This window comes from Notothenia coriiceps, unplaced genomic scaffold, assembly GCF_000735185.1.
Source record: "Notothenia coriiceps isolate Sejong01 unplaced genomic scaffold, NC01 NC01_scaffold00011610, whole genome shotgun sequence".
Classification (NCBI taxonomy): domain Eukaryota; kingdom Metazoa; phylum Chordata; class Actinopteri; order Perciformes; family Nototheniidae; genus Notothenia; species Notothenia coriiceps.
In genome coordinates this window covers 1-21,732 of record NW_011344311.1, presented here as the reverse complement: position 1 = coordinate 21,732, position 21,732 = coordinate 1, and the positions used below count along the sequence as shown (strand labels likewise).

The 21,732-nt window shown below is 41.1% G+C and overlaps 3 protein-coding genes across 5 annotated transcripts; 1 reads left to right on the top strand and 2 right to left on the bottom strand.

Annotated features, from left to right (window-relative positions):
* Positions 1-733: 733 nt before the first annotated feature.
* On the top strand, positions 734-7,032 carry LOC104946874 (glomulin-like). Its single transcript, XM_010772776.1, has 18 exons — positions 734-808; positions 1,149-1,274; positions 2,061-2,171; positions 2,246-2,354; positions 3,172-3,427; positions 3,909-3,999; positions 4,079-4,245; positions 4,363-4,416; positions 4,512-4,542; positions 4,651-4,740; positions 5,232-5,273; positions 5,377-5,450; positions 5,822-5,906; positions 6,045-6,154; positions 6,346-6,409; positions 6,494-6,626; positions 6,728-6,822; positions 6,908-7,032. The coding sequence occupies exons 1-18, from the start codon at positions 734-736 to the stop codon at positions 7,007-7,009; spliced, it is 1,815 nt and encodes a 604-aa protein (XP_010771078.1). The 3' UTR covers positions 7,010-7,032.
* On the bottom strand, positions 7,019-9,761 carry LOC104946869 (uncharacterized protein C1orf146 homolog). 2 transcript variants are annotated; one of them, XM_010772768.1, is made up of 5 exons: positions 9,564-9,761; positions 9,231-9,324; positions 7,635-7,806; positions 7,430-7,508; positions 7,019-7,322 (listed from the first exon to the last, which is right to left on the bottom strand). In XM_010772768.1, exons 1-5 carry the CDS (start codon positions 9,627-9,629, stop codon positions 7,215-7,217), a joined length of 519 nt encoding a protein of 172 aa, XP_010771070.1. In that variant the 5' UTR covers positions 9,630-9,761; the 3' UTR covers positions 7,019-7,214. The 2 variants fall into 2 exon arrangements, with proteins under 2 accessions (XP_010771070.1, XP_010771071.1); XM_010772769.1 differs by having other exon boundaries at positions 7,198-7,322; positions 7,635-7,776; positions 9,564-9,725.
* Positions 9,762-10,093: 332 nt separating this feature from the next.
* Positions 10,094-21,373, bottom strand: btbd8 (BTB domain containing 8). Of its 2 annotated transcripts, XM_010772766.1 has the most exons (9): positions 21,163-21,373; positions 20,907-21,077; positions 19,491-19,620; positions 18,506-18,567; positions 17,158-17,686; positions 16,542-16,629; positions 14,987-15,111; positions 13,064-14,902; positions 10,094-11,038 (listed from the first exon to the last, which is right to left on the bottom strand). In XM_010772766.1, the coding sequence occupies exons 1-9, from the start codon at positions 21,322-21,324 to the stop codon at positions 10,539-10,541; spliced, it is 3,606 nt and encodes a 1,201-aa protein (XP_010771068.1). In that variant the 5' UTR covers positions 21,325-21,373; the 3' UTR covers positions 10,094-10,538. The 2 variants fall into 2 exon arrangements, with proteins under 2 accessions (XP_010771068.1, XP_010771069.1); XM_010772767.1 differs by lacking the exons at positions 19,491-19,620; positions 21,163-21,373 and having other exon boundaries at positions 20,907-20,995.
* Between the last annotated feature and the right edge of the window lie 359 nt (positions 21,374-21,732).

Genomic DNA, 21,732 nt, shown 5'->3' with positions numbered 1-21,732 from the left:
CGCTCTGTTGAGATTGGCCAACCAATAGCCTATCATGTACAATGTGTTGACGCGCTAGCAATAGTAGCCTTTGCAGACCATTTACATGCACACAAACCTACAGAACACACTACAGGAAAGGGAAATCCCCCCAAAGCACAATATGGCCTCTTTAACAATCATAACACTGAAGCATGCTAAGGAAAATAGTTAGCAGTCATATACTTGTGCTAGATATATTTGAAAAATAAAGACAAATGATTTTCCAAACTATCCCTTTAAAATATATTTGTTTCACAACTCTCAAATGTTACAACAATATGGAAATACATGAACTGCTATTATGATCACAGACTGTGTTTTGTGGCATAAACAAATAGTTCAGTGTGGATGTGTAAGTGTGTGCTACTGTAGAAGCACCAACACATATGATGGACTTTCATTGGATTACAAAACTATTCACAGAGGGGTGTCATTTATTTGGGTTCTTTATCACTATTTCTTTTGTAAACAGGAATGAGAGTGTTATTGGACTAGATCCTTCCAGACAGTTCCAGGTCACTACGAGTGCTCTGGTTTAATCCTATTACACGTCAAGCACAAAGGGAGATAAGAGGTTTATGTTTGGGCTCCTTACAAACTGAATCTCTCTCTACCTCGAGACACCCGGAGTTACACATTGGGTCATTTTGAAATTGGTGCTGACCCTATAGCCGCTAAAGTGTCTAGAGTTGATAATAAAGACGTATTGATAATGGGATTGCCTACGAGGGCTGAGGAGACTCTGATAGTGGATGAAGATGAGGTGAAAGACATCATCCAGAGATGGGTAAGTCTACAGTTTTCTACCACTGTAACACAATTTAGCTGAGGCATATTTTGTGTGCACATTTATTAATAAAGTAAGTAGCATCTACAGGTTTAAAAACATTTAGAAAATGTAGAACATTTCAAATCGTACTAGAACTATAGTGACATGAATAGAAAAAAGTACAGTACTTGTGTAAATGTAATACGTACCATTCAACCCTTGCCTATCAACATTTTTTTTTTTTTTAAATGTCAGTCAAATAATCTGGTTTATTAAATATTTGTTTCATATGGTTTTTGGGGGAATACAATCTGCTGATATTTGTTGATAACAAATAATGACTCCATCTTGTATTTAGAGAAATACTCCGGAAGAAAAGTTGAAGCCAGAGGATTATCAGCAATTCAAGAAATTCGGATCCGTCTGTCTCACTGGGGGTGACGGTGCACAACTTCTGAAATTCCTTCAGGATGAGGAAAACCGGGTATTTCTCCACAGATCTGCTCCTTCCTCTATCCCTAGTACCACTCACACCTCACACATATGAAGTGACATTCAGTGTTAATCTGTCATACAGCTCTAAAAGCACACACGCATCACAACACAGAGCAACAACAGCCACACACAGCGCTACTGAAGCGAACAGCAGCTAGGCTTTGCTAAACATTAACGTGCAGACACTGCTCCGTGCCTGCTGGCCTCCTGACCTGGAGGTGCAGGGAGGAAACAAGAAGATATTCAGTCAGATTTCTCGCTCCACTGATAAACCTCTTCAATACAGCACTCCTCTAAGTGCCCTTGGGTTGTCCCATCTCTCCACGCTTCACGCATGTTGTGTGCAGCGTACTTTTAGAAGCATGTGTCATTTCTAACGGCGTCCTCTTTCGGAGCCTGAAACACTCTCAAGGGATTCAATCAATCAAATGATTTCTCATTTGATTGATTACCAAATGAGAAATCCCCGGCTTCAAATATGGACATAGAGAATACAACTTGGAGATGGAAGTGGAGACTTGTTTTTTAAGACAAAGCAGTTACCAATATAACTGCATGTCAGTGATGTAGTATGTATATCTGGCTCTAAGCTTTTTTCCAGTGTGGCAGTGGAGCTTTTAAAATGTAGACCTAACTATGTTTGGTTAGAATATTTTCCGTTCAGATTTTCCCTTGTATCATATTACTTAATTCTTTCCAGACAATTTTGAGGAGATTATTTGGAAATAAGTTTAACGCTAACATTAAAGAATAATGTTTTTTCTTGCACTTATAGGGCATAGTGAAGTCTATGGGTTGCGTTCTTATGACCCCTCTTGTAAATGAAGTGGTTAAAAAAGGGAAGAGTCTAGATCACTGTCAGGCTGCCATCACACACCTGACAATGGTATGTACATGAATTCATCCACACATTGAAACACGCTTCCTATACGTAGGTGTAACGTCTGTTCTGATGTTTAGACTTGCAGCCCGGATGAACTCATGCACAGCTTGCTGCAACTGACTGAAGATATTGATCCAGGGGCCATTTCTGAGACCATATTAACTCTACTACCACATCTTCAAACAGGTAACACAAGTCTCAGGAGATGTTATTACCCACTAACACATACGCAACCCTCCGAGGAGTAGTGCTCCAAAAGAAAAACACTACAGTAAAACTTTCAATTTCACAAAATGTGACACCTGTAAAAAGGGAGTTGGTGTCCTATCACAATAGTCAGTCAATAATCCTAATTTGACAAGGTTAAATATTACACTGGTTTGGATCATTCATGCAAAAACAATCACACTTTGATGTCCTAAAGATAAAAGACACAATGTATTAGTATAAAGGCCTCAACTCTGATAATGTATAACACAAGGGCTTTATGTCTTATGGCAAATGTACTTTTTGCAAATGAATGTTTCAGCCATTTGGGGAAAATGCAGGCATTGTTGCTAATCATTGACATTTCATAGTCGTTAAAACGTTTTTAAAGTGAGGCATAATGGTCAAAATTTCTATTTTTTGTACGTGTATTACACAAAATAATCATGGTAACACTATCAATCATGCAGCTTAATGTAGTAGTACTCAGGTGCCAGTTCATTAGAAGGGATGTTTCTGTTATTAGCATACCCACATGGATTTATGTGACCAAAATACAACACCTGAAACACCATAATGCAATAAAACTCAACAGCAGCCTCCAAAATCACCATAAACATCTTTCAACAAAAGCTAAACATTATAACATTCATGAAGGGAGGGTTTATTGCACAACTGCAATAGTTTTGCCTTTGGCAGCTTATGGTAAAGAGTATATGTTTTATCTTTTGATGTATTCATGGAGTATGGCTCCCCCTGCTGTACACTAATGCAAACATCGTCCTGTGTGTTGCAGTGCTGCTGCTGCTGCAGCTGGAGGACGGCAAGGCAGCCAGGCTGGGCTCTGCTCTGGGCGCCCTGCAGCAGCAGCTGTCCCGCCTGCCTGTGCCTTACAGCTCGCAGCAGGAGGACGAGGATGAGCACGGTCTGTGTCGCTGCTACAACGCCCTGATCAACTTCACAAAGCCTTTCGTAGAGGAGGTGAAGAGGAAGATTGGCAGCTCCGTCACCTCCTCTGAGGATGAGGAGCTAAGGACCGAGCTTCTCAAGTTGTACGTTTTTTTCTCAGTTTGGTAAAGCCAGAGTTAACAAAATGTTTCTTCTCTGTTTGTATTTTGATGAATGTACTTTATTTATCATTACAATTGATCAATGCACTTATCTTTGTTCATTGTTGTCTGTTTTAGTTCATTTGTTTTGTTTCATTATGGGGGTGAGATAAGACACTACAGGTGAATGGGGTACCTAATTTAACAACTTTATTTTTTGGTAATTTCACTTTTCTAAAATGTTATGTTTAAATGTACAAGTTTGGCATTATTTAAATATCTGCCCATTTGAAGCAGAGATTTAAAGTCATTTCTTGCTCAGGGTATAAGAAAAAAAACAGAACTTAGAAAGCGGCCTTTAAATATATGTTTTGTAAACAGTGCATTGAAACAACTACATGTTTGCCTATAGTGTCTCACGTTAAAAATACACATGTTGGTGTATAGGCAAAATGAAACCACTGTTGCTAATGCCTCTCTGCAGTTGCATGCGGAGCTTGAGGGAGCCTTTGCTCGAGGCTGAACTGAACAGAGACAGAAAATCCTCACTGTGGCTCTTTGCAACAGAGATAATGGTAAGAGCACATTTTCCATAAATGGGAAAGCATTTAAACAATGAGTGTCATGATAGAATGTCACTGTGCATCACTGCAGGTTACACTACCAGCAATCCAAGAGTCTCTATCAGAGCTCCTGTTCTTCAGCCCTCTGAAGAAAAGCCCCCAGACGGACAGCAGTGAGTCCAAGGAGTCCAGAGCGTGTCTGGCTTATTTACTGTTCGTCCAGCTCATCACCATCGACAGCTTTCCAGCAGTATTCAGGTGAAACACTGACAAACCATATAGTGGTCACACTGATGATGCATTCACTGACAGTCACCAAGAAGTCCTGTCCATTTTGACAAACAATTGACATTGTATTGTTTCCTGCTTTTCCAGTCCTGTATTTGTTCTTCAATGCAACATGGAATACATTAATCAACTACTCAGTAGGTAAGCTGTCAGTACAGTAAGACCTGAATGTAGTACGGTAATGCTTTTCAATTAGTTAGTTTTTTTAATGATCTGTAATCTTGTTTCATCGATAGCAAAAAGGAATCACACGTGCTCAAAGGACTGGTAAGGCCACAACAACATGCAGTCAGTCTTAGAGGTGTAATAAGTCAAAGTAGAAAAGTAGAAGTCTATGGTTGTTTTTCATGGACATAACTGTGTATTTTCACTCAGGCACTGTATGAAAAGAGCTTGGAGAATGTGCAGGACAACAGCCTTCCGGTGAGCCTACAGGATCTGAAGAGCTTCTATAGTGCACCCCAGGTATGACAAGCAGCCTCAGGTTTCACTCAGGAGCAGGCTTTCTACAGGGGTGTTGTGATTTTGACTGGCTGACCGTACTTACATATGTATATATCCATAACAACTAGACCTGTGTTATATATTTTCTTGAGCTGTGTACTTACATATTGCCAAATGTTTGAAACCATTTTCAATCACAGAGAAATTCTTAATTTCAATCAATGTACGGCCTGTTTCCTTTGGCCGCCTGTAAACACTTCGTATGCCCTAAAAGCATGATTCAGCATTATTGCGGTTTGCCATAAGTGGTCATACATTTACATTTTGAATATACAGTGTCTTGATCTGGGTCATTTTAAACATATCTTTTAACCGGAGTGTTTTACCTCACAACACTCTTTTGTTTGTGTTTTATTTGAAAGACTCATGGAAGAAATAGCATATTGTGTGTTTAATCAACTATTTGGGTACTTTTGACCAATCAGTGACTTGTGCTGTGCTGAAATTCACAGAACGTGCGGCAAGTTTTAACCGATTGCCCAATGCAGAATTTGGTGAGTAAACAACAATGCTTGATTAGGATGTTCAGAGTATATCTGTGGTACTGTAAAACACAATGACGTGGTTACTTTTCTTGTGTGATCGCTGCTTCCCCAGAGAGAAACGGGACTACAGGTTTTACAACTTTCTATCGATAAATTAGATTCTGAAGCAAAGCACAAGTTCTTCAGGTGAGAGAATCATTATAGAAGGAACAGTATACCAAATGTTCATGTTTCAATAGCACATATTCTAATGTAAAATAAATTACTAAATATCTATATTTATGGATAATCTAATAATTAATATTCACATTTGTGGTGTTTTCATACTATTTTTTGGATACAATTGTTCCCCCATTAGTGATCTAATGTAAACATTGTTTGTAGTTTTAAATCAATACGTCACAATTTTTCACCAGTGTCAAACTGTTGCAAAAGTTGATGTACCTCAATTTTAGGGAAGAAATCGGATTTATGTTTTATTTTGTCTTTGCGGTATTATTTTATTATTTTCTGAATTTGCTGACATCTGATAACAAAGGTTATATTTTCTGTTGCAGGTGCATGTTGAAAACCAGCCACCATGCAGGAGTGGAGAGTTACATAGTAAAGAACATCAGGAATCAGGTTGAATGTTCTATTAAGGTAAGATAAACAAAGTCTCACAAACATCATAATTTTAGAAAATCCTGCTGCTGTATTCATGCTTATTCATGATAACCTAATTCAGTGTTTCAGCTGGTGACATTTTTTGAAGGTGTTAAATCCTTCACTCTCCTCCAGCAGTGTAATGCCAATAAATGGTTTCTGGGGGAGGAGCTTCTGCCGCTGTTGGGACTGGTGTTGTCTTTGCCACAAGGGGCTCAGACAGATCTGCTTAACAGTATGGACAAGTGAGTGATATTGAATAGTTTAACATATGGACAGATCTGTTTATGTTTAAATTCAGAGTCTAGGCATCATTCGTGACACAATTTATTTTGGATGTGATGAAGTTATAGACATGTTGGCTTTCCTAAAGAGATCTGTAATTGTGAGAACTGGTACACATTAAGCAGACTAAAGTCCTGTCTTTTGTATCCAGGATAATGGAGAGTCTGAATCTTCTACGCTACCTCCTTATCAGGGACACAGACCTGAGGAGCACTGTAAGTCAGTCTAATGTATTACTTAAGACTACTCTCCTGCCTGGTAAATGCACAAAGCTGATGATCTTCTCCTCCTACCTTCAGATTGTGTGGGAGAAGCTGTGCAGGATCAAAGATGAATACCTAAAAATACTGCGTGTGTGCATCAGCATATCAAGAGGATATTATGCTGCTGAACTGAAGGCACTGCGGCAGGATCAAAAGATAAAAGCCAGAGGTACAGTATAGCTCCTAATCTGTGTAACAAAATGACGTTGAAATAACCTTGCATAGAAGGTGATAAAATACACTGTGGAATATCTCTATGTTCCGCCCCAGAAGCCAGAGATGCTGCCAGATCCAGCAGATTAGTCAAAAGCATAACGGTGAAAAAGGAGAAAATGTCAAATATGTCCCCAGAGGTCCAGCACCAGGTACAGAAACAGTCTTTCCTATTAATAATGATTTGGATTTGAACCTTTGTAGGACAAGCAATCTGACTATTCTCTTGTGTCACAGGTGTTGCAGAGTGCTTTGGTCACATTTGACCTGATGGAGAGTCTTATATTCCGCATTGAAGAGATCACAGATGAAAAGCAGAAGAGCCAAAAACTAAACTGAGGTGTCACCTCTGACTGCTGGGATATTTCTATGAAGGTTTATTTGTTGTGCTCTGCTTGACCAATACAAAAAGAATGTAAAAATAGAACAAACTGTGATAAACGTGGATTTAAATGTGCTTTTGTATAAGGCGTGTATTAGTTAGCATCAAATAAAACAACACAAGTGTTAAGTGTGTGAAACAATGCTGAATCATATGGTGAGCTCATAGAATGTCTCTCAGCATCTCCCACACAGGACTGTTTTCAATGATGTGAGCCCGAGCCAGGGACATCCGGTCGCGGATACTGTCTACATGGGGCTTACTGGTGGCCTGCAGACAGATGAGCCTTGGCTTACTTCAAATATCACAAGGCGAAAAACAGCTTGTCTAACTTATAATGTACATTGACCAAATAACTGTGCTGCCTCTGTCTTTACCTTGGCAATAGTCAACATTCCTTTGACGATCTCAGCATTGTTTCGCACAGGCAGGATCCTGAGATTGCTGCCAGAAAATCTGAAAGAGATGCAAATAATGTAGATGTCAGAATCTCAATGCCTATATTACCAGCTACATACGTGCCAGCCAAGCACAACAAGGGGGTTACAACTTGGGAAAGAAATAACACAGCTATTTATCTACCTGTCTTGAAGCACCGACAATATTTCCAATTCCTTCTTCCCATTAAAGGGGGCGTATAGAAGAAGAAAGCTGTTCCGGTGTACTTGCACAAACGTCTTTATCCTCTCAATGAGTCCAGATTCCTCACAATGCTCCAAGGGGTCTTGAGGGTCAAGCAAAAGAAATGCAGTACCTAGAACATTATGAGAATGTTAAATGTATTAAACTAAACATGTTACTGTGAGACCTTTTCCATTACATATTATAAACAAATATTTGTGGTAATTTGTTTCCCAAGTTCAACCTGTGTAAGTGGCTTCTGTGTTAATAATAATAATAATAATAATACATCTTATTTATAGGGCACTTTTCTAGATACTCAAAGACACTTTACAGAGTCAAAGGTCTATTATAAATGCAAACTTAACAGACGTGGGAGAAGTACTCCGATCTTGTACTTAGGTAAAAGTACCAGAGTGTATAATACTCTGTTACAAGTAAAAGTCATGCATTTAAAGTGTTATGAATGTATAACACTTTTACTCAAGTAAAAGTACAAAAGTATAAGCATCTAAACATACTTAAAATATCAAATGTAAAAGTACTCATTATGAAGATTGGCCCATTTCTAAATAATATATATTATACGTTTTTTATATAATTATTGATGCATTAAAGCGTTATAATGTTTATGTGTCAACCTCAAGGCCGGGGGGCCAAATCAGGCCCTTGGCGGATTTAATTTCGGCCCGCAAGATAATTTTAAATTACTATTAGATCTGGCCCGCCGGTATATTGCACGCACACCTTCACTCCATCCTGAGGGTTTCCTCAGCTCAGAGCCTGACCCCAAACAAGATGAGATGCCAAGTATCTGGCTTGAAATAGCATCACAGAGCAGCACACTGAGTTGCAATGGATGTTTCCTTCTACACTTTTTTTCTTGAGACAACAGGGCATGTTTGGTTTTTTCTTTAAGTTGTTGTTGTCCTGTGGAAAAATGTAATCATAAGAAATGACTATGGAAAATCTGCAGATAGAGCCATAAGAAATGAATGCAACTGATTATTTAATGTTTCATGTTGTTTTTATAGGCAATAATTTAAGCTTTGTTAGTTCCAAGTTTAATATGTGAAATAAGTTCATTTCAATAAGTTTTGCAATAAACATTGAACCAGTCCGGCCCTCGACTAGTACCCATTTTTTTATTTTGGCCCCCTGTGTATTTGAGTTTGACACCCCTGCATTAAAGCGTTATCAAAGCTGGTAAAGGTGCAGCTAGTTTTAAATACATTTTATACCGAAGAGTAGCTTGTGAATTTACTCCAGGTGGAACTAGTCTTAAGTGTTTGTCGTTTATATTTCACATTATTAATCCAAATCTGCAAAGTAACTAAAGGTAGCATTCATTGAAATACTGAAGTACAAGTCTCTGAAAATTGTACTTAAGTACAGTACTTGAGTAAATCTACTTATTTACTTTACACTACTGAAACTTAATATTGTATAGCGTTACTGGGTTTGAAGTGTAAGGGAGATGTATTAAAGGGGCTCTAAAGGGTCGGTTTAAAGATAAGGGGCCTATCTAATCAGCAGCCGAGCTGACAGCAGGTTTACCTGACAGGGGGAAGATGAAGGCTCCCGACTCTACACCATCTGAAAACCTGATTCGGTGCGGCTGAGCGCTTAGCATCCTGCTTGTGTCATGGCTCTGGTGAAACAAATACAGGTAATTACATAAATCTATTTCCTAAAGTCGTTTAAAACCAGACAAAGTTAAATGAGTCAAATTTCGACAAGTGTTATATTTGGGTTTTGTATTAGGCATTGCTTTGCTAGCTAGATAGCTAGCAAACCGATATTCTTCACGTTATCTATTTATTTTACCAATATCTGACACTAAAGTCTAAAATAAATGTTTGACTACTCAGGAGTTAACCCATCACTTACCTGAAGTGAAGTGCTGACTATAATCGTTGTTTTCCACTGAGGAGTTGTTTCTGTGTGTGTCGCCATAACCCACTTCTCAATGAAAGGCTAAATATTAGAGCGGTTAGTGAGGCTTCGTCTTTTCTGGAATGTCCTCGCGGTCCATTCGCACGAGACGGTCGCAGTATTCATAGACTGTATGGCAGTGTATCAGACCACGAGAAGGCGCTGCGTGCGATACTATTTCAAAACCATTCTTTAACGTTTTTGAGACGAGAAATAACAAATACTAACGGCAAAGGCACCTTCTATTGTTTTATAATTTCGTTTGTTTAAACTATTATTAGGTAATCAAGTTGGGATACCTGTGTGCATTATGTGCTTATTTCATAGCATGACAAGCACAATTGTAAGTAATAACATAATCAAGTCTTAGCAAGCCCAACCAGTAAACACATGTTAATTAACAGTATTACTTACATCTGTGCAGTGCACCCAGGTAACATTGAACAAAAATAATACGTTTCTGTGACTTGTCAGTGACCAAACACTTTTCATTTTTCAATAAACACAAATCTTTATTTTCAATATGACATTAAATGCAAGCCAGTAGGCCATTGTTATTTTTTTTCTTTAAGAAACTTCAGTCAACCATATTATCAGAAGACTGCCATGAGAAAAAATATATTTGTCTCCTTACTCTATTCTTTCTAGAGCTGTGAAGCAACATTAATTAAACGGTCAGACATACAAAAGGTATTAGCATGCATAACATCCCGTTTGTGTCAAAAAAACTGTCCACTGAGGGCATGATGGGGAATGCAAAATAAACTGCTGCAAAGTCCAGAGTTCTGCAGATTCCCGAAAAAAAAAGATGAAAATGTTTGAGACAGCATATGATTATAAATAAGAATAAATTAAGACAAAGTTAATATTTAGAGGTTCAACATTCACAGAGGTGACAACTGTCCGGCAGGTTCTCCTCTGTGTGAGCAGTCAGTGATGTGTTTCCAATTCCACGATGGTCCACTCCCCCTGAGGAGATGCAGCGTCTTCTGGGGAGAAGCTTGTTACTGTGATGCTGGTGGAGGAGTCCTCCATGGGCGAGATGAGCTCCGCCCAGCGTTTGAAGGTCTCCTTCTCTGGGGACAGGAAGCCCTGAGAGTCCAGGCATTCACGTGAAAGGGACAGAGTCTGCTTGATCAGGTACTGGGCCAGGTTTAGCTCTTCAGGCACAGGGTTTATGACGCCCAGGTTGGACTCGTGGTCTGAGAGGAGCTGCCTGAGCATGCTCCAGTCCCGCTCTGCAAACTCATTGCTTTTTTCATCGTCCTCTCTTTGCTTTTCTTGCTCTGCCTTCAGCTTAACATTCCTGTCCTTTCCCGAGCATTGCTCGAAGGCTTCTCCAACATCCAGCTCGTAAATGGGAGATAGTGCTTTGGATGGTCGGCGGTCATGTTTGCAGGTTTGATCCGATCTGTCACAACCATTGTCCCCTAAAAACAATTGACAATACTGCAAAATGACAAACTGATTCACTCCTTTTTCTTCACATTTCAGAGGCTAGTCACTGCCTAGTTTGATACAACAGTGATGACTACATGTTTACCCTTAATGCAACTGTTTCCCTTAAAAGATAATCAATAGTGAAGTTATAAACATTATAAAAGCAGTGATGTTGATGTTCACAATATGGTTGTTCAAATGGCAACACTATGAAAAATTATGAAGTCATCATTTGAAACATCATGACTTCAAAATATGGATGCTACAGTAGGTGAATACAGTTGCCTTAAAGGTAATGCACAGAGGAATCTGAATGCATCTCTTTATCCACCTTTTCAAACAAAGTAAGCCATGCATCACCAGAACCAGTGAACTTTGCATGTGTCAGTAGCTAACAGTGATATGTTTTGAGATTTATGTGCAGGTCATTGAACGGGCAGACGTAATGAACAGACTTGTCACAAACACCTAAAATGCAAGCAAACGGTGCTTTACTTAGTAGCACATAAAGATGGCACACCACCAAGTTCAATTTACATTCTTTGTGTTTTCAATTTTTTGTACAATTCCAGAAAGGCAAAAGATGGATCATTGTTTGATATTAAAAAAAAAGTAATTTACATGTTTGCATCGGAATATACCCTCAGTAAAGGTGCAGCAGGATTTATTTTTCAAAATATGATAGTGAAGAAAGAGAGACATGGCAGGACAATGAGAGCTGCTCAAGAGTCATCACATACGTTACAGAGGAGGCTAATGACACTACACAAACCTACTGAACAAAAGCTCATAGACAACAAACCACAGTCTTCTTTAAAAGTGGACGTCTATCTACACTTAAGTCTATTGGGTATGACAAGAGGTAATGGAATGTGGGGAAAAAAGACACAAAAATGGTTGATCGCGGAGTAGGATGACACATTTTTTTTATTCAAGCATGCATGTGTGCAGTGCAAAAAAAAAAAAAAAAGCAAACACAAAACTCAGGTACATTCATGAATATAAATAAAGATGATCAGCAAGAAAATGCAAGGGAAAAGTTCCCCATTTTCTGACAAGCAGTGGCAGTTCAGCTAATCTATTTGTGTGATTTACCTTGATGCCAGGTGCTACATATAGCATTTTCACATCAACAAATCTTTTGAATGTTATTTTTAGATGTTCCTTTAATCGCTGTAAACAAGGGGCCATCGATGAGAAGCCAAAAGACAATTAAAAAAGGGCTTCTGGAGATATGTTTGTCGTTCTTAGAATGACAATGGTTTAATGAAGGAAAAGCCAAACACATCTATCCTTTACAACAAAGCAGAAGAAAACTTTTAGAGCAACATCTCCTGAGTGATAGGGCTTTCTGGAATGTATTCTAGTTTTAGGAAACACAATTTTAATAATATCAACTAAATTAATTTAGCAACGATATATTGATTTTAAAACTATATTTAAGGCTCCATCAAATGTGTCAAATTCTCTTTGGCTCTAAAAAGGACAACTGCTATTCCACTGCATAAGGGAAATGACAACAATAACCAAAACAATCTGATTTGTATGTACATGAAAGTGCATTGGTAGAACTATCTAACAGGCCTTGTCACAAGGCATATTCTTTTTAATGTCACATATACAATTGATATCATCAGTGTGAGTGACACGTACACTGCTTTCCCATGTTTCGGTGTAAACTGACTTACCAAGGCCTAAATGCCTCTGACTACAGGTAGTTCAGTTTTTTCAAATGTACAGCTAAATGAACTAAATGTACTATGATGAGACCAAACTCCGTCTTTAAAAGGATATTGATGTTGCAAATTCAAATTTAAACAAATCAATGGGTGGAAATGATGACCACTGATTTCATTTGAATTTGAACTTGTGTTTATATTTAGTTACTACACTATATCCTTTTTCTGAAAGAGGGATAGGTACATGTTGGGTGTGGGTAAGGGACAAACTATACCTTGGGGATAGGAGGTGAATTTGGATTTGGGGTCTATAAGGGTCTGTAGATCATACATTACCTGCTGGAGATTGCGCAGCATGTACAGGAGAGTCCCCTGTCTGCTGAGGCTCTTTTAAGTCTAGATGTAAATCAGCTTTCTTGCTTTCTGTGGTGTTGGAGTGATTTTTGCGTGGACCTCCGTTGTATTGTTCTGTGTACCGGAGATCCAGGTGGCATGGGCGCTCCTGGGGAGGCAGGTCTCTCATGTCAGCATCCAAGAGAGGGACGCTAGACTTTATTCCGTTACTCTCCGCCTGGATCTCTGTAAGGAACACAGACGACTTTTCATCCTGTTCCTCGTCTGTTTTTGTATGCGTTGTGTCTGCAGTTTCAAGATGGCCTTTCAGGTGGTTCAGTTGGTTGTTGGTTGGAACAAAATTGGTCTGAGGAGTTGTGGAGTCAGACTCGAAAACGTCACAGGGAGTCGCACCCTCACTGGGCTGCTGAGGTGGCGTTTGGACGCCGCCTTCTTCTGAACCCAACTCCTCACACTCGTCGACAGAGAGCAACACCGAGCGGCGAAAGTTAGCCGTGGTCTGGTAGTCGGCCTGATCGTTATCCTGGTCAGCGGCTTCATCGTCGAAAGCCAGGTTGATGATCCCCTGAAAGTTTGGAGAGGATTCAGATGGTGGCAGCGGGGCCTGCCCCGGAATCACCTCGACTTCAGATCTGTCATCTTCCGTCGCCTCTTCATCTTCCTCCTCAGAGGAGAAGAGCCTGTGGTCGGGGATGCTTTTCACTGTCACCGTTGCCTCCACCTCGGAGTGCTCCTCCTCTGCAGGAAGCTCGTCTCGGTGCAACCAGGAGCGAGGAAGCTGTCTCACTCCCTCTTCCTCGCTGGTGGTCTCCGCTTCTCGCCCCCGCAGCCTCACCTCCACTCTTAACCCCGCCCCGCCTTCGTACATTTTCAACTCCTCTGGGGTGCTTGTGTCGCTGCTACTGCGACCCAAGAAGTCGTGGCAGCGCATGGTGCCGCACTTTGAAACGCCTCTTTCGTTGGAGCAGCAGTCGTCGTCTTGCGAGCCGCCGGCGTCGTAGTCCTCCGAGCGGGGCTTGATGTCATCGGAGGAGGTGGTGTGTGTGCTGCAGGTCTCAGACTCGGGGCTGACCCGATGGTGGACGGCACTCCAGGAGTCCTCTAAGGGGGGGCCAGTGCTGCACACGCTGCATGGTGTGTCTACGAGACGTTCTGTATCTCTCTGACAATTTCTGGAGCCGTCCTCGTGAATTTGCCCTCCACTGATGACTCCGCTTGGGGGCGGTTTCACTTTACTCCCTTCAGTCTGTTTGCAAGTGTCCGCCTTAGCAGATTTGACATGAGGGGTGTTGCTAGCTGAACAGTTAGTGTTTTCTGACAGTATTTCAGTCTTCTGGAGATGCTGCTTAGATTCTAGTTGCGGGCTAAGTAAATCCCCTTCACCCTGCTTTGTTGGCTGTGCTGCAGGCTGGTCAGAGAATTCTACCTCTGTACTCTCTTTATGCACTGCAACTTCACCAGTGTTTTCTGTTGGCGCTGACTCCGTTTTACAGTCTTTGCCATTGACTGTCTCTTTTCCTTTAGTTGCTGATTTCTTGGTAGCAGGTGAGGTTTTGGAAGTTCCTGATGATTTTGGGGAAGCTTTCTCCGTAGGCTTTGGTCCGGACTTGGCAGCTGCTACTGAAGATTGCTTGGAGGGGGCCGAAGAGGCTTTTGGTGGTTTAGCACTTGATTTAGCTGAGGCTCCAGCTGCTGAAGCAGGTTTTGTGGTCTTCTTTTTTTGAACTTCAATGGCTGCTTTTTCTGGTTCTGAGGATTTCAACCCGTCCTTGCTGTTTTCTTTCCTTGGGGAAGCAGGCTTTTTTGATCCAAGCTTAGAGACTAACCCAAAGACAGAATAGAACATTAGTACTTTGTACAGTATATGGACAGACATTTCAATTAAGCATACTTTGAACATCTCACCATGGTCTGGTGTGCCTCTTCCCTTGGTTTCTGCTCTTGCTGCTGTCCCTCCTGTAGATGCTTTCTCTGCTGCACTAGTCTTGACTTTAGCACTTTCTCTTGCACTAGACCTATTGATAGGACTGCTATTGATTGACGGAAAAAAAAACGCAATGTTAAATTCATGATGGTTCACATCATCTTTTAAGATATTCATAAGAAGAGTCACAGAGAAATTAAATCATGGATTAATATTCAGCACCAGCGGGGGGCAGCAGAGTTGTTTTCCCATTTTGTCAAGGACAAGCGTCTGAGACATGAACTGATTATGAAGGCAAAGAATTTCAAGTTGTTGTCCTTCTGAAGGATGTTCTTCCTTGGATTTTAACTCAATCTAAGTGTAGGAGGAACAAGAGGGAGCATATTATCTGACATATTAGTGAGTTCACTGAGGACAGTTTTACAGATTCTACATTACCTAATACGACAGGGCCATGTTTAAAAAAATACACAATGTACAAAGGATTATTCTGTCTACGTAAATTGAGGTTGGAGGGGAATTTAATATTCCAGAGCATCTTCATTCTCAGCACACAAATTCAGAAGTTGAATACAAGATAGATTAACTGTTACCTGCACCATCTGTTTCTTTACAAAAGATGACAATCAAAAGATGCAAAAATAATATCTTTTGTTAGGCCATCAGCTTTTTCTGGCTAACTTACATGGTTTCTTTGCAGGGAGGCTGTTAAAAATGGATGTGCTCCCAGTTTGAATGATGCAGATTTTTTATAAAAAGGATATTTTTAACATCTTTGAAAGGCAGATTCAAGTTGTCAGAATATGTTGACAGTTTTCTGTTTTGCTTTCTAGGCCCTGAATGCTTTCAGCTACTGGAGTTGGTTATATTGTCTTTGAGCTCATGTTGCAACTTGTTTGATTCACTGCTCTTGTTTGAATGTTTTAAATAATTTGCTAATTCCATTGTTTGGTGATGTTTTTTGGATAGCAGACATGTAGGATTTAGATTCTCACGCTCTCTTTTTTGTCATTCTGTTATATGTTTTGTACTTTACAAGTCACGAGTCAAATTTCAGGACCCTTTTCCACCCTTTGAGTTCTTATAGGCCACATTTGTTTTAATCACATAACAGCTTTTTCCACTGCCTTGGTACTTGGGACTGCGTAAGTCTGACATATAACAAACACATGGAATGCTACACAGTCTGAGGGGTAAGCAAAACACAGTTTAATATTTAGAAATATCTCCAGTTGGAAGTTTTTTTAGCATGGCTTATTTACAGGAAATTAACCAAAATTCTTGCTGGATTGTTGACTTGGTCTTGAAACACTCAAAAGAAAATCTCTAACTCCATTTGAGTTAAATTGTTCTTAAATGCCTTTAACAGTAGAATGGCATTTAATGGTGGACCCACAACAAGCAGAACATCCATGTGGAAGTTGACAAGGAAAGCACCTACAGAACGTTACACCTAACATTTCACTAAATACACAAGAAGCTAAAGAAGAAGTGACGAGAAAGCACACTGATAATAACCATTAAGGAAGAGCTCACCTGCTGATCTTCGTTGTATCTGATTTCTGAGGAGGTTTTGTCAGTGTGGATTTGACCCCCGCCTTAGTTTGGTGTTTGGGCTTCGCACCTAAACACAGAAAACAATGCATGATTTTTGTGAAAAAGATAGCATTGAAATTAATCAAAAGAGACTTAGTCTGATACATATTAAACCTTGATTTCCTAAATCAATCATTCAGGGTAGCAGGGATACGTAGCAGGGTAGGGTAATGTGCTGTGAGTATGTGAGCGGACATCAGAGACAGTTAACAAGTCACTTTCAGTGTGGGGTACATGGACAAACTCAAGCATTGAACACTTGTATCAGTGGAGAATACCTCACCTCCTTAAACTATCAGAAAGATATATCCTCTACGGGAAGTGCAGAGTGATCAACCTCTGCTGTTCTGCTGAGAGTTTGTACACTGGTACCAGCAGGCTGCTTTGTTTGCTAAATCAACATACTGTACATGCCTGCCCTCGTCTTCCAAAAATCCCTCTTGGCCATAACACAAATTCATCATACTACTAAGTCTGCATTCACATTCAGCTCAAACATTGTAATCGGTGTCAGTCACCATGAGGAAATGAGAGGAAGTGAATAAAGAGAGCTAACCTGCGCTGTCATTACGAGGGCTGCTGGCACCGTTCTCTGGCGAAGCGCTGCCTGATGTGGACGAGGCGCTGGGCTGAGCCTGGGAGGTGCCAATAGAGCTGTCAGCCTTTCCTGTCGAGCTCCTCTGAGTCTTGGTTACACTTGGCTGGCTTGTAGATGTGCAGCTCGGGGGAGATGTTTTAGGCCGTGCACCTGGATTTGGTTTCTTCTCCTGCTCTCTCGCCCCTTGAGAGCTTCTGGAGCTGTTGGCTACATCTCGTCTGGCCCCTGCAGCTCCAGTGCCGTTGACAACTGGTATTCCAGCTGATGCTGTCTTTGCTTTGGCTGCTGCACTACGTTCCCCTGGCTTCTTTGCATTCTTTGCCTTGGATGTTTGACCCTCACCTGGCTTGCTAGCTGTCCCCACTCCATCAGACTTCATGGCTGACGCAGCACTACGGGAGGAAGAGGTAGTGTTTTCAGACACCCTCTGGGTCCTGTGCACAGGAGGACTCTCAGGTCCAGATGAAGGGCATTTCACAGCCCTTGGCTGCAGGATAAAGAAATAACCATATTAGTCATGCAACTGGAAGACATGATTAAGCTGCAAAGCACAGTGTGGTTTTATGAAACTGAATAACATTATAGCAGATTACAATAAGCTACTGGAGTACAAGACAAGAAAAAAGGATGACACAATGACACATCATCTAAACATCGGTTGTTGAGATTTCTATAGTCTGTGCTAAATAGACAAACAAAGTTCATATAGCCTGTTTTTGATTTACTATCCTAAACAGCTGATTTGCTATCAGAAGTTAAGGGAATTAATTTTTCTTCTTTTTTTTCTGTGTGTCACTTTGTGAACTTTAGCAAATTACCAAACTGGCTTTTGTCAGTAGAACAATCATCTGCAGGTTCGAAAAAATGAGCAATCATATCTTAAAACAGACAAAGTGCTTGTTTTCACCGAATCACACCACTTCTCATGATCTATAGCAGCTCTACTGCTCTTAACCACTCACACCTAACATCTTGAACTCCTCTGTGGATCACCTCAGCCAGGATTATCTTAGCAATACATTTGTTTACAGAGGCCCTGCAGCAAATGTTATAGTGTATCTCTGTGCTGCGTGGGTGGGGCATGACATATGGCATCTGATGGCCACACTGTAATGACTAGCAGGGATTAAACACATCTACAGGGATTTCTCAGAGATAAAACTGCCTCATAAATTCACATCGTACATTTTCATCCTTAGAGTCAGAGTTCTGATTAACAAAAACAAATGTTAGTTTCTGAAACACCAAAAAGAGTTTATATACATGTTAATGTATTTAACATATATGGTTGGAGGGGTAATGTTACCTGTGAGCTAGTGAATACAGGCTTTTTACCAAGTCTCCGGTTGTCCCCCTTATCAATAGCATCTGTCAAAAGAGGATCAAAGGAAGAGCAATGATCATCAAAAAGAAAGTATTCTGCATGCAAAACCATGTATCATATATTCAAATCAATACAAAAAGGGCTGCACTGATTCCTTTAAAGGGAGAAGCTGAAGTCTTATTTTTTAGATGAGATGGACAAGCCATTTTTTTCATTCACAAATGTCCTTTTCTGTGTTTACCCTTTGACAATTGGGAAACAAACACTACATGAATAGATTGATCAAACAGGATATTTCAAGCAAAGCACTGCTATGCTTAACACAGAAACAATTTGAAAACCTAATCATGTTTTGTTTTTAATACCCAAATTGACTCTTTTCACTGAAATACATTTGTGATGCTTGCATGCGAGATCCGGAATCCGATTTCGGTGGCAACAAATGTACCAGTAATAGGCCCAGGCTGATACCAGCTGCATACATTATTCATGCAGTGCATTTCAGCACACTGCTGGCTCAACAGTGAGGGAACAGTATGTTATTTGTATTTGTGGGGGCTACAAATCAGACCCACAAAGACAGGAATCCAGCCTTCACTCGCACCCTTTAAAAACAAGCATGGCGTGTCTGGTGCAATGCCATGTTAACGATACTCATCTCACAGAGACTTGTGAAAAGGTAGCTCACATAAAGCTAAAATAGATTAAGTGTGCCTCGACAGCTGTGTAGAAAAAAGCCATGTATTAAATCAGCCAGCATGCACGTAGAGCTTTGCTTCATCTCTAATGATGCAGAGCCATGGCCTCAACGCAGCGCCAGGCTGGGGTAAGGAAGAGGAGGGGAGAAACACACACACACACACACACACACACACACACACACACACACACACACACACACACTGCAGCATGAATCTCTGTCTGTGCCCAAGAGAAGAGAGCCCACAGCAAGGATGTCCTCCCTTACCTGCTAGTATCCTCTCCCTGTGTTTGGTAGAAAGGGTCTCCCATCCCTGCGTGTGGCGGACCGCGTAAAAGGTCTGAAGCAGGAAGGTCCACAGGCGAGCGCGCAGCGTACAAATCTCTTGCCTGAACGGCTGGCGGTAACACAGAGGAGAGAGAGAAGAATGGAAAGGGGTGCACTACAGCACAGGCAAATCAGCAGCTGCTTCAAGAACCTTTCACCATGGCAACAAATGCCCCTCCCTCCTCCCTTTGCCTCCCTCTCTCTGTCCCTCCCTCCCACTCTGTCTCCGTTGCAGAATGCACTTGAGCTCCCTTGAGTGAAATCAGTGATGTCAGTGGCTGATGCCCATTCCCCTGTTTCCACGCCTGATTATGAAAACAGGGCTGGGAGGTTAGGGAGGAGCCAGCTCCAGCTCCTCGGCTGCACTGACCACACACCCGTCAGCACACACACACGGCCAGATTAGTGAAGGCCGTTGGCACACGTCACAGCCTCCCTCAGCCTAATCCATTCTGCCATACTGTACCGTATTTACAGGGAGCTGAATGAGCTTTAACTCAGCAGCCGGGTCACTTTCCCTGGAAGTCATCTCACGAGCTTAACCTGCCTGCTCAACTCAATACATTTTGTTAGTCTCTTAAGGGTTTGACAAATATGATTTTAAATGATCTTCATAGATATTGAACAAAGCTTACAATTGAGTTGAAGGGGAGAGAAAGCCGACAGGGAGAGAACATTTATAGCAGAGAGCTTAAGCTGTGTTAAACCTGTAGCTTGGAAGATTTGACGAACATATTAAACATTGTGGCTTTTTAAAGGGTTACTTCAGTATTTTTCAACCTGGCCCTTATTTCCCCATGTTTTTGTCTCCAAGTGACAAAGGTGAACAACAATTTCAGAAATGGATCCAGTATTTAGCAAGACTGCACCATCATTGTACATCTAATAGAGCTATTTTCTGTCAGCAAGCCTGTCTGTGGCAAAACATGTACTTTTAGTGAACGCACATTGAAAGTGAGGAATTGCCCCAACGAATTAATTGTGCAGCGTATTTGCCCAATTCTGGAGGGGACGATAGAAATCCAGGGTTGAAACATACCAAATGTATCACTAGTGTGTTTAAGATTCAATGTGACTTATTAAAAGCTTGACTGAAAGAAGTTACACTGCACTGTGTTTGGGAGTGGAGCCTCACTTCCCTTTTCTAGTGGTTGTGAAGAGTTGTTCAAATCTATGGCAAAACATATTGTAAGTAGACCATGATTTCTTAATTCATTTTTCTCAAATTACAACAGAGTCTGGGAAGAAGACCAAAAGTCAAACTGGACTAAAATGGAAACCGCACAACAAACGGGTTTGAGCACAGCCTAAGTATGATGTTCATTTTTGAAATACAGAAACATTGATTCATTTCACCTCCTCTTGTTTTCTCCCTCCTTGCTGTAGGAGGGAGTCCTCTTCTCCGTCATCTCCACACAGGAGGTACACAGCAGCGAAAAGATCACAGCAGTTGTCCACAGAGGCACCCTCTCTGATAGCTGAACAAAGCTTCTTCAACAACGTGGGCTCACGGGTAACCTCTTCCCTCTGAGAAAAAACATAGAAACCTAAGTTGAATATGTTTGTTACAGTACAGCAGAGACTATAAGCATCAGCTCCAGCATCCTCTTACCCTGCGAAGCTCCTGAAAGGCCTGAGTTCCGATTACATCGGGGAGATGCTGGACAATGACGTGCAGGCTCTCCTCCTGCAGCTGCGTGGCGAGACTCCTCACCTGCTGGGCCCACTTGACTTCTGGGAGACTGCCAATCAGCTGCTCAGTGCCACAGAGCATGGTTACTGCGTTCTGCACAGTCTGAATGGAAACATCTATCAGCTAAAGACAGTCTATACCAGGGGTAGCCAACGTTGTGCCCGCGGGCACTAAGTCGCCCGCAGGGGGGAAATTGGTCGCCCGCGTGCATGTTCTAAAAATAGCACAAGTCACCATGGAGCTCCGTCTAAAAAAATTATTGAATACATTTTTATTTTTAAAATGACAATATTGAATATAACATTTTAAAAGCACACATTCTGTATGTACATATGTAAGTGAAATGGAGATTTGGTGCGTGAAATTGAACTCTGACCCCAGATAGGTTCAGAGTTGAACTCCACGCACCAAATCTCCGTTCCACCTTTAGCTGAGACAAGCTAGCATGAGCAGCTACGATCATGGGCCTCATCACCACACACACAAACA

Coding starts and splice junctions, on each gene's coding strand:
- LOC104946874 (XM_010772776.1), top strand. CDS start 734: ATGGGATTGCCTACGAGGGCTGAGGAGACTCTGATAGTGGATGAAGAT. Junction 4,000..4,078: donor TCTTTGCAACAGAGATAATG/GTAAGAGCACAT, acceptor GCATCACTGCAG/GTTACACTACCAGCAATCCA. Junction 6,155..6,345: donor CTGCTTAACAGTATGGACAA/GTGAGTGATATT, acceptor TTTTGTATCCAG/GATAATGGAGAGTCTGAATC.
- LOC104946869 (XM_010772768.1), bottom strand. CDS start 9,629: ATGGCGACACACACAGAAACAACTCCTCAGTGGAAAACAACGATTATA. Junction 9,325..9,563: donor TAGTCAGCACTTCACTTCAG/GTAAGTGATGGG, acceptor TTGTTTCACCAG/AGCCATGACACAAGCAGGAT. Junction 7,323..7,429: donor GAATGTTGACTATTGCCAAG/GTAAAGACAGAG, acceptor ATCTGTCTGCAG/GCCACCAGTAAGCCCCATGT.
- btbd8 (XM_010772766.1), bottom strand. CDS start 21,324: ATGCTCTGTGGCACTGAGCAGCTGATTGGCAGTCTCCCAGAAGTCAAG. Junction 18,568..19,490: donor CAGGGAGAGGATACTAGCAG/GTAAGGGAGGAC, acceptor CTCTTTTGACAG/ATGCTATTGATAAGGGGGAC. Junction 16,630..17,157: donor CCCTCGTAATGACAGCGCAG/GTTAGCTCTCTT, acceptor TTCTGTGTTTAG/GTGCGAAGCCCAAACACCAA.